An 11,533-nucleotide genomic window follows, 5' to 3' on the forward strand; every position below is an offset into this window, starting at 1 on the left:
ATTAAATGTCTCAAAGGTCACCGTTTCGGTCCTAATGGATTTGTGCTCTAAAAGAAAATAAATTATATCAACAATGTAACAGCCCATGTGATTCCCATTATTTTTTAAACATGAACACTGTCATTATATCTTCATGCTATCACAAAATAAATACAATTTTCACCATGTTTTAAAACTTGAGATCCCTTTGTCATTTATTATGTTTGAATGCTACCTTTGAACATCACACTTTTCATGACATTTAAATGTGTTTGCTGTTTTCACATTTAATTACAATTGATATTGCAAATGATGGTGAAAGCTTCATTTTTTTGTCAATTTTTCACTGCAGGTATTTTCATACACAATTCTCGTAAACGCAGCATTTAACAATAAGGCATAGGGCACATACAGAGTTGTCGTTTTTCTTTAAGATGAACAGAAATTCCAGTGCAATTAAAAATGTTAGACTTCCTTCTTTGAAAGGTTTTGGCTGATCTCTAAATTAGTTAGATTTTTTTTTTTTTTATTTGAGAAAAAGTGAATACCTGGAGGTTTTTTTTAAAGAGTTATTAAGGACATCTGGAATAAGACTGCTTTTTTAAGTGCCATGTTCTCTGACTTTCAGCTAGAGACCAGAGAATTGCCTTAAAGTGCAGCAAAAACTTCTTGAGATTGTTTTCTGCGTGGATGTGCAGATGTTTCTTTGCAGGTATAAAGAATGAGTTAAATAATTGACTGGCCTGGATTACTCTACACAGGCAACAAGTGAAAACAAAGTCCATTACCACAGCCCATGACTTGTATCCCTCATACTCAGCATTCTTATGCAAATATGTGTTTGTAGATTTTACTGCAAAGGACATCATCTGACTGTCAGTCTGCCTTTTCATGACAATATTATCATACTTCATTTGGGCATTCAGCTTTGGCTTGAAATGATTGGTTGAAAAGAAATGTCTAAGTACTGTCCAATTGTATGAAAGCCATGAGCAGCATGTATTTTCTGAATCACAAATTACATTTGCTTATTGTTTGTTAAAACAGGTCTTCTATGGTGACAGTTTTGTTCTGAGTAGCGTTCCCCTCGATAGATCTCCAGATAGGGATGCCACTCCTCAGAAGGAACACACAAGATCTTCACACGCTGTCAAAATATGGGATTGTTAAGATCAGAACACGTTTGCTCATTTATTTATCCTGCTTTAAAGGCTTACTGTATTATACCAGACAACATACACACCTGCCAGAGACTTCCCTCTGCTCTAATCAATTTATGTACAGCAACCATGGGGATCCATATGATGATGAAAGCAACCATACACCAACCGAGGGCCAAGCCCCAGGCTGGGAACTTAATCTCTCCATAGGTGGGGGGCACAAAGGTTATAAGAGACCACAACAGGACCACCTAGATGAAAATGAAGTAATCAAGAGAAAATCAAATTAGTTTACTACAGACCAAAAGGGGCCATTATAACTGTTATTGCAAAAAGATGAGCCTCACGCACTGTATGCATATGTCATGCTGGTAATCAGCAGCCCCCTCCTCCAACTACTTTTATGATAGGTCTAATATCAAACATACAAACTTTTTTCCCAGATAATTTGATCTTTTATAAATATAAAGCTAATACAATGGGCCTTTTATTAGTTGTTAAGGTGAAAATGAAAATATCAGAGTTAAAGGTTGTACTTACGACAATGATGCAAGGGCTGAAGAAGAACCAACATGCTCTCCACCACACCCAGAAACAAAAGCTCTTTTTTCCAATCATCATCTCAATGTCTTTAATAAAATTGTTCCCACCTGCATTGCATAAGACACAAAACACATGTTCATGTTTAAAATCAATGAGGCTGTTGCACTTCTGGTAACAACATGAACATGATGATAAGTCAGAGCTTGACTGTTAGCCAAGGTTTCAGACATGTAAAACAATTAAGAAACTATACAAGGACAAAAAATTTACCTATGATTATAAAAATCTTTTTTTTTTCTAAAATATGCCCTGCTTATACAGGTCCCAATCCCCAGTGCTGTACACCTCCTCCTTGGCCTGACGTTGCTGCCTGAGATGTGGTCTAAACCAGGTTGGTTGTTGTACGTGGTGAAGGTCCTGAGCTGTACACACATCCTCACAAAGGCACTTGTAAGACTTCACAATGTCAGTGAGTTTGACTAAGTCTTTGGTATTTCTTCAAAAACACGACAAGTAGTGTAAAGCAGGCCTGTTACTCTAGCTTTGATACCTCTGTCCTTGCAGTCCTCACTACAAGTTCAGCTGTTAGGAAGCAACAGGTCCTCCATCTTGTTGGCCAGAAAGCAAACATTTTCCAGGTGTTTTACCAGGAGTGTGTAATCCCTTCTTCCTCAATACCACACTCCTGCTCACTCCTCCTTATCAGCAACGTCTCCAGCAAATCCCATTACAGACAGCCTATGCTCCTCTGACCAAAATCCTTGTTAAACTTTAATAGGGTTTTTTAACCAGAAAGTTTCATGTTAATTTAAATACAACGTTTTTAATGTTAAAACAAAATTGCCTCTGATAAGCCTTGGATCACACATGGCATTGCAAATGCTTACAAGAAGAAAAATCATCTTTACAAATTATATATAAAACACAGGACTATAGTAACTGAACAACGATACAAAATATATAAAAATAGGCTGATAAATATAATCAGAACAAATAAGTAAAAATATTATCATAAACTACTGGAGTAGCATCAACATGACACTAAAGAAACTTGGAAATTGCTAAATGGCATAATCAGGAATGTGAAAAAAGGAAATGCATTTCTGAATCATTTTATAGACGACCATCTAGTGGTAACAGACGAGACGAGACAGAAGAAATAGCCAACGCATTTAATGACTTTTTAGCAAATGTTGGATCTTGATTAGCAAAAGGAATGGAACAAACTAAGGATGTGCGAGGTTCAACTCCCAGTCTCAGCAACCATAATGTAAATTCTTTTTTTCTTAGTGGTGTGGATGAAATTGAAATAATTGGCATTGTAAATAAATGTAAAAACAAAAGGTCAACAGACTGTTGTAACATAGATATGAGGCTGGTAAAGGATATTATACATCATGTAGTTACAGCTTAAAATATATAATTTCAAAGAAATATCGATCACAGGAATGAACAGAGTGTATTGATGGTATTCCTGCATATGTTAGAATTATTGGCTTTTGATGTTTCTTTTTTTGTTTCTTTATATTCGTGTGTATACATAGAATAAACTTTACCTGAATTGTGTACAGGGCTAAGTATAATAAAGTAAAACTTCAGCCTAAGCCCTTTGGTCATAAACTGTTAGATTGTGTTTTCTTTTTTCGATGTTTATGTTTTTTCATTGCTTTTGGCCGAATAAACAAACAAACAACTGAAACATTTTTCTGTATCAGTTTTAGTGCAATCGTTGTACATTTTGTAAATATGGACAAAAAAATGACCAATAGAGTTATTTACCGTAAATGTAGAAGATACCAATGATCTCGGTGAGAGCCAAAAGAAGTAGTACCCAGCTTGCAACAAACTGGTCCATCAGAGTCACCCAGTATATACCTGCCTGTACCAAACACAATTGTATAAAAACACATAAACATACAGAGAGACAGCATTTGGGTGGTCTGATGATATAAGACAATAGGAATGCAGTCATTGCTGACAGATTTGCTTTACCCTTGTGACACAAAGAAGACCCAGCAGGAAAATGGTTGCAACTGCTGTTATTGTTAATAAAGCTCTTTTTTGTTTGAAGACTTCGGGGAAGGCATCACACAGACAGGTGACGATCACCTCTAAAGACAAGGAGAGAATTGAGAATAGTTTGTGGGTGGTTCACTGTGATCTGTAGCTTCAAACACAAATCCAGTGTTTTGAAAGAATTGAAGTACAGGATAAGTACATTTCCCTAGTACTATGTTTTTACAGATTCAATACCAGACTTTAGGAACGTTTCTGCTTTCCCTGTGTAGTACGCAGTTGCAGTAAGATCAGTATTGACCAGTCACATATCAACAGGCTTTAAGTTATGAAGAACAACAGTCAGTATGGAGAGCAATAGCAGCTAAATTAAGGATTCCCATAATGACATCCCAGCATCAGTCTGGCAATGATGTATTTTAACGTTCAGGTTCAACCAGTGAAGTAAGCCAGAGTGAAGCCACTACAGGATGTAACTTAGTATTCATATAAGCTGAGCCCTACCATAAACGGATGGACAGGCAGTCCCAAAAAAGTTATGGCATTTGTTTTGCAGACAGCAAAATTATGCGTTGCCATTGCAGCGTGACAAAGGCAGTGTAGGCTGGAACATATCTGACCACTGGCGACACTGGAGAAGTTAGCTATAGTATGCCAAGATAGAAACATAGATTCTCCTCAGATGAGAGCCAATTGGTTCTGAGATAAATTAGGAAGGCATTACAGCTGAACCATGCTTTTAAGAAAATCTTACCTATTTGTGCAAACTGGGAGTCCAGGCCAACAATGAAGAGCATAAAAAAGAACAGGATGGACCAGAAAGTGGAAAGGGGAAGCTCAGCTAAAGCACCTGGATACACAATAAAGGCCAGACCAAATCCTACAAAAAAGATGAAGACACAAAACGTCAAAGTACAGATTTTTAAAAGTTCATTTCAAAAGTAAGATTGACTTCAGCTGTCTGACCTTCCGTCACCACTTCTTCAATAGGTTTTCCATAGACATGAGCCATATGACCCAAGATGGAAAAGATGGCTAATCCAGCAAACACACTGGTAACTAGAAGGAGATGACAATCTCAAAGTGAGTAACACATACATTTCAGACATCAGAAATGATCTCAGAGGGCTAGGTTGAAGCTTCTTAAACCCATACTGTATGTCTGCTCTATTATCAAAACAAACCCAAAAGACACAGAATATCTTTACGAGCATTAGGTTGTCCCACAAGTGTCTGGTTTCACACAAATACATTTCCATGGTCCATGTAAAAAGTAAACGTATTGACTTAAAATTTACTAAATTAAGTACTTATGCATTACACACTTTAAATTGTTAAAAAAAAAGATCTAACGATAATGCAAGTTAATTATTTTCCCCACCGTGGTTAGTGGCAGATACAATAACTGAATCTATGAGCATGTTGTTGTTAAAGTTGCTGTAGGAAGCAAAAGTCAAAACTCCACTCGTCGCAATAGACAGGGAAAAGAAAGTCTGAGTCGCTGCATCCTTCCAAACCTAAAACACAGAATGTTTGGTGTAAAGCAGCACATTCTAGCAGGCTAGCTATACGGTACAATGTTTAATGTGGTAAATTTTGTATTTGCTTAAAATGTGCATATTAAGGTAACTATTCTGATCTTGTCGGCTTAAGCAAAAGGTTTTTTACCTGTCCTTCTGTCAGTTTAGTAAAATTGGATTTGGAGCCGATGAAGAACTCTAGTCCGTCCCTCGCTCCCTCTAGTGTCACACCTCTGATCAGCAGGATCAGGATCACCACGTAAGGAAATGTAGCTGTGAAATATACAACCTGGAAAGATAATCATTTGTTTTTATACTGAATGTGGGAAAAGGATATGAGTAAGGATTAAGCACAGGAACCTTTCGCTTTTCTTCGCAGGAGAAGGAAGTGGATTTTAACAGACTGGACTCTGGAGGAAGTCTAGCTATGAGGTATAGGTGACTTACTTTGCCAGATGACTTGATGCCTTTAATGAGCACTGCAGCTAAAATTGAGGAGTTCAGCAGCAGACAGAGGGCTAAGTGCCAAACTACTGGTCCTGTTTCATCGAGACCACTGGATCTCTGCAGAGCCACACGGCTGAGTAGGAGAGAAATGTGAGTGTACAGCCATAGAAGTACGACAAATGTGAGTTTATGTGATCAGGTTTTTCTTACCTCCAGTACTGCTCACTCGGGCTCTGTACTGGAACTGTAATTCTGTTTGATAAAGGACACGTGCTGTTGCTGTCTGGATGAGTCCAGTTGGTCACCAAAACACCACTTACATTGCAATACACTAGAAAAGAACAGAAGTCAAGTTAAAGGCTACATTAAGATATCTGTCTATATGATGAGTTTGTACAGATAAACAGAACAGGTGGCTGAGGCATAAAAAAACATCCCCAAACGGACTTCTTAAATGATTACTTTTGTTCAGAGTGACATATATCATTCATGATAATAACAATAATAACAAAGGAAAAGCACCTAAAGGTGTGGTGCTACATTGTCTGTCAGACCAGCTGTAGCATTTGGACCAAGGCAGAGGAAACTGGAAGGAGGCGAACATGTAGAACAGGCAGTAGGCCACAATGACGTTGTAATAAATTGCCACTAATATGTTCAGTATAACCATGGAAAAGCCAACCCCTGCAAAAAATAAAACATCATAAAGGGCCTTTTAGTATGTGACATCATCATGACATGTTTACTTAAAATTCTGACCCTACGGAGACGTCAAAGCTCACGTCACCATTTTTCTCCGGTTTAATATTGACTGGGGATTAAAAAACGTCAAACAGATATATTAAAATATGAACAGATATTATGGATCCGCAATTCATCTTGAAACGTAAATAAATTTATTAAATCTTGGTTAAACCATACAGCATGAAGTACTTTACTGGTATCTAAAAACCTTATCTTCAATTAAAGCTGGAACAATTAAATCAATATATGATATTTCCATTAACAAAAAGGGTTTCACAGTATTTGTATTTATTACCAAATCTTGACACAATTTGAGGATTTGCTCCACTGATTTGCAGCTTTCACCACAACTTTTATTCATTTCACAAAACAAAAACATTTAATCATATTCAATATCTTTGTCTCATGCAAGGAATTTTTTAAAATATTTTCTTGCTTAGTCAGGTTTACCTTGCAGGAGTGGCACTGCTCTCCATACATTGATTGGACCTTGGCTGCAGAACTGACCAAATGCACTTTCCAGGAAGAAAAGGGGAATTCCACACAAAACCAACATCAGGAAATAGGGAATGAGAAAGGCACCTGCTCACAGGGATTAAATCAAGTTTTCACGATTTTCAAAATACTTAAAGTACTTGTTACAAAGGTGACGCCAAATACTTACCCCCTCCATTTTTAAAGGCTAAATATGGAAATCTCCAGATGTTTCCCAAACCAACAGCAAAGCCTATCATAGAGAGCATGTACTCTGTCTTGTTGGTCCAGTTCCCACGCTCAGGATTTTCATCACCATCTTCGTTTGTAAAGTCCTGCTCAAAGTGACAAAGAGATTTTTTTAAGTTCTTGTCACGTGTTGTTTGGTAAATTTCAGTAATTACAAAATTACCACAGATAACGTAAACTACAAACTGTTTATCTTTACATTTCATCAAAAAACAACTATTATTCACTAATTAACCTTTCAACAAAAATAATCAAAAGTTATTTACCAGCTATTAGTGACGAGATTTTTGTCACACAGTTATTTCCTTCTGTGACATTGCTTGACTATAGAAACATTGTGAATTGTGGATACATAGTATACTTACTGTATTATTATAGACTGGACATAGCCTGCTGTTACTTATTTTTGTTACACATTTCTACGGTCCTACCTGATCAGAAAGAATAGAAGGATCCTTGGGAAGGTTTGAGCCATATTTCCTCATTTCAAGTCATGCGTTTCAGATGATTTGAAGAACAAATGTCCAATTTCTAGATAGGATTGTCTGAAGTCACACCCACTCAACTGAATTCTTGCCAATGCATCCTCAGAGGGACAGGTTTGTTGGTCAGAATGTCATTACACATTTTCTGCTAACAAAACCTCCGGACCACCTACAACAGTGATGTCAAGTTAAATGTATAATCATTTGTGTGTTTGCGGCCTACAAACACACAGGCAGTTCCTTGTGTGTTCTTGTCCCTATGACAAGCCTTGGGCTTAATCAAATAGTAAAGAGACAGGATTAACAAACAGGACACTCAGGTAAAAGTGGAGTCATGACAAACAAGAGTGACAGCAACCCTCACTGACACGGAGACACACACACTTGAGCTGCTCTCATTCTTGGGAAACTTACACAAACGCTTATTGGTTTCAACAGGCAGTCTTTTCAGGTTAAAAATCATTGCAAATCAAATTTGCAAAAATTATATGCAGAACATATTAAAGAAAAACATTCCACATTGCTTAGTTAAAAAAAAGAAAAAAATCCTTTGCAGGACTGGCTTTGAGTACACTGAACTCTGGTTAGAGCCTTGGCTTGTGCTCTGCATAAAGCAGAGGCTCCAGGTGATTTTATCCATCTGTGTTTGGGACGCATAATATTTTTGGTCGTGTTAAGGTGTCAGAATGATTTTAGTTTGAATTTGTTTTGGATTAATTGAAACACCGTCAGTGTGGATTATTGGACTTGCTACTATCAGAACAACATCCAAAATGGGTTTCTAATTAACCATTTTTACACAATATTTGGTTTACTAAATTTAGTCACTACATGGTAGGTCTCCATCAACATTTTCACTGAAATGCTTTGGATTTAAAGTTGGCTAACTTTACATGCTACTGCTCTGTCAGCAACCAGAAGTCTTTCTATAAACGATCTCTAGATGTTTGTCATCATTTTGTCTTGATTACCTAGACATTGTGTTAAATTACAATAGGCCTAACCTATTATTACAGACCTCAATTGATTATTGAAACTAATATTCAGACTTAAAGCATGTAGCAAAATGTTCTTAGAACTTGTTTTCTTCAGCTTTCTTGGAGCTACTGCACAGCTTGAGAGCTAACGTCAAATGAATAGATTGTCCACTTCTCTTCTCTTTGTTTTTTGTGTTTCAGGGAGCCTAAATGCACCTGTATCAAAGGGACAACCCTGTAAAGAGAGATGCACATTAACTACTCAATAAAATTGAGGCAACACATTGCACACATTAATTAAATCTAACTTTGTTAGAAGTTGAGTTAATGTAATTCAAATCAGTTGCTAAAGAGTAAACTGTTTAAATTCAGTAGATTCAAATAAAGCACACAAATAAAACAAAAATATTAAGATGTCACGATAAAGAGCTGGCAGCAGAGACGCCACAAATGTATCATGCATTTGTCTTGATCTGGATAAAAGATGTCAACCATTCAAGGGATGATAGTGGCAATAATGATGTGTTATGGAAATTTTTACTCCATGTGTATTATATGCATTGTACTGTGGTCTCATAGAATCTGTCATATAACATGTATCTGAAATGTCTTAGAATACTACATGCACAGCCTATTGGGTGTTTTGTTTCCCATCATTTTGTTCCCTTTATTCTGTTTCTTACACTCTGTTCATGTGGGAAGAGTCACCCAGGCTCTTTCTCGCTGGACTCCATCTCCTTCTTATTGTATACAGAGGGGAGGGGGGACAGCGGGTGTGTATTGTAACCAATGTCTTGTGTCCTGCCTGTCTGTATACTGCTACTGGATGCCCTGAATTTCCCTCGGGATCAATAAAGTATCTATCTATCTATCTATCTATCTATCTATCTATCTATCTATCTTCTCAGCCTTGGGAGATGGTAACTAGTCATGTAGTGTCTTTTCTCACACTAGGGAATAGATTGTGCCCTGTCAGATGGGCAGTGGCTCTATGTGGCGTGATGGGGAAGTGCTCTGGGTAGTGTGATGGAAATGTATAAGTTTTCATGTTTGCCTTTTCTCTGGGCCTCTTTCTCTCCTCACCGTGTGAGAGAGGGGTCTTCGAACGCTTATCTTGCCTTCGAATAAATGTTCATCGAGACCAGATCGATCTTTGGGTTCTTTTCTGAATAGATCTTCTCACTCTTTATTTTCACTCTTTGGTAATGGGAAAAATTTCACAACAGATGATAACCCTCTGATTTTTTCGGGCGACCTTCGTTGAACCCGGCTGCCTCCCACACCCACGATGGAGGACCGACGGGGAGGTCGGAGGTCGCGGCAACTGTAAAGAACTTGGATGTTACTTCAACTTATCAGTTTACAATAGATAGGCACTCTAGATAATACAACTAAATTTAGCATTTTAAAGATTTATATCAGTGCAACTAAGAATACAATCTAATTTTTCTGTAAGCTACAAACAACTGCCTAAAATATGCTTTAATGTGATATACAAAATAAGCAATACCAACGTATAAACAATTGAAATGAAGTTAGTGTTATTTGTAAGGGCAATGCCAACATGAATGCTGCTACTGTCAAATTCAAACAAACTAAGGTGACCCAAAGATTCCAGCTCAAAAGGTTTTGAGTAGTAAACAGACATAGCTTAGAGTCTGCTTTAAATTATGGACAGTATGCAATAAATGTAATTTCTTAAATTTCTTTTGAGTAACTGGTCCTTACCAAACATTAAAGCATCTGAGACGATAGAGATGGACTCGCTTTGTTACTGTCAATATTGGAACATATGGGCGAATATCAACAGTTTTTGCAACAATACTGAAAATGTAGTTATTAAAAACAGATGTAATAAAGAAAGCTATTTTTCATTCTAATATTACATTTTATGTCCTAGAAGTGCACTATGTAGTATGGGGAAGAGGATCTTCTTCTTCATAAATTGATTTTATGAGCAAAAATGTCTTCAAAAATATGCATCAAAACATTTAGGTAAGAAAATGTGTCTTAGGTGTATTGTCACTGTGAGCTAAGCTTCATTAGACCTTTTAAAAAAGTCCTGGGACCAGATTGTCATGTGTTTGACTTCAGGAAAAAGGAAGGACTGTTTTAGTTCTTAGCTCCTGTGTAAACTGCTAGAGTCTGGGTGTGTGGAGAGGAGAGATGACTGTCATAAGGCTTGTCAATGTTACTCTCTGCAGCATTATTCCAGTGTCGCTCTGTCAAACAACAAAAAACTACATCATCAATCAGAAATAAACAATACATACTCAAAAACAATGCAAAGTACATCCTGAGTCCCCAAAAGATGAACATGTAAACTAGTCTAATATAGGTGTTCTGTCCTGTTTTAACATTGCAATTACCATGTGCACTTGTAATGTGGTTAGCCTTTTGTCATTCTGTTAGCATGTAGCTGCAGCATTTATTGGAAGTACCTGTACTTAAGTGACTATGTGTAGCGTTAGCATTAGCCTGGGTGTTTTGTGTCATAAATGGCTTCTGAGCTTGTGATGTAGCATAGCATGTTGCTTAGCTTTTGCAAATACCCGCGATATCTTTCTGATGTCGTGGCGTAATACCATCACACTATAGCCTACATTAACATAACATGCATAATTTACTTTTCTGCCTCTACTGTGTCTCTGTCTCACTATACTTTGCTTGCTAATTTCGTTTAGAAACTTTGCATCATACACTGTAAATATATTTAACGCAGCATACACCCACAGGTTGACATTAACATTACAGTATAAAATAACTTACTTACTTTTGTAAACCAAATGAAATTGTTGACTTAAATCATCCACACTTTCTTTATGTCTTGTGACCAGATGATAGCTGCTGAATTCAAAAGAAGAAAAACGCAACATAACAGGAAGTGCTCGTGAAATAAAAACTGGCTAATTCAATTTAATTTGATTCATTAAAACATC

General features: G+C 37.0%; 1 protein-coding gene across 1 annotated transcript; it reads right to left on the bottom strand.

Moving 5' to 3' along the window:
• Window positions 1-594: 594 nt before the first annotated feature.
• LOC306821861 (sodium- and chloride-dependent neutral and basic amino acid transporter B(0+)-like) lies at window positions 595-7,818 on the bottom strand. Its single transcript, XM_079340448.1, has 15 exons — window positions 7,564-7,818; window positions 7,074-7,218; window positions 6,860-6,991; window positions 6,188-6,349; window positions 5,876-5,996; window positions 5,666-5,798; window positions 5,367-5,507; window positions 5,080-5,215; window positions 4,665-4,757; window positions 4,453-4,578; window positions 3,675-3,793; window positions 3,462-3,561; window positions 1,680-1,789; window positions 1,223-1,390; window positions 595-1,126 (listed from the first exon to the last, which is right to left on the bottom strand). Exons 1-15 carry the CDS (start codon window positions 7,615-7,617, stop codon window positions 998-1,000), a joined length of 1,869 nt encoding a protein of 622 aa, XP_079196574.1. The 5' UTR covers window positions 7,618-7,818; the 3' UTR covers window positions 595-997.
• Window positions 7,819-11,533: the final 3,715 nt, after the last annotated feature.

The sequence above is a fragment of the Symphodus melops genome (assembly GCF_947650265.1).
Source record: "Symphodus melops genome assembly, chromosome: 4".
Lineage (NCBI taxonomy): Eukaryota > Metazoa > Chordata > Actinopteri > Labriformes > Labridae > Symphodus > Symphodus melops.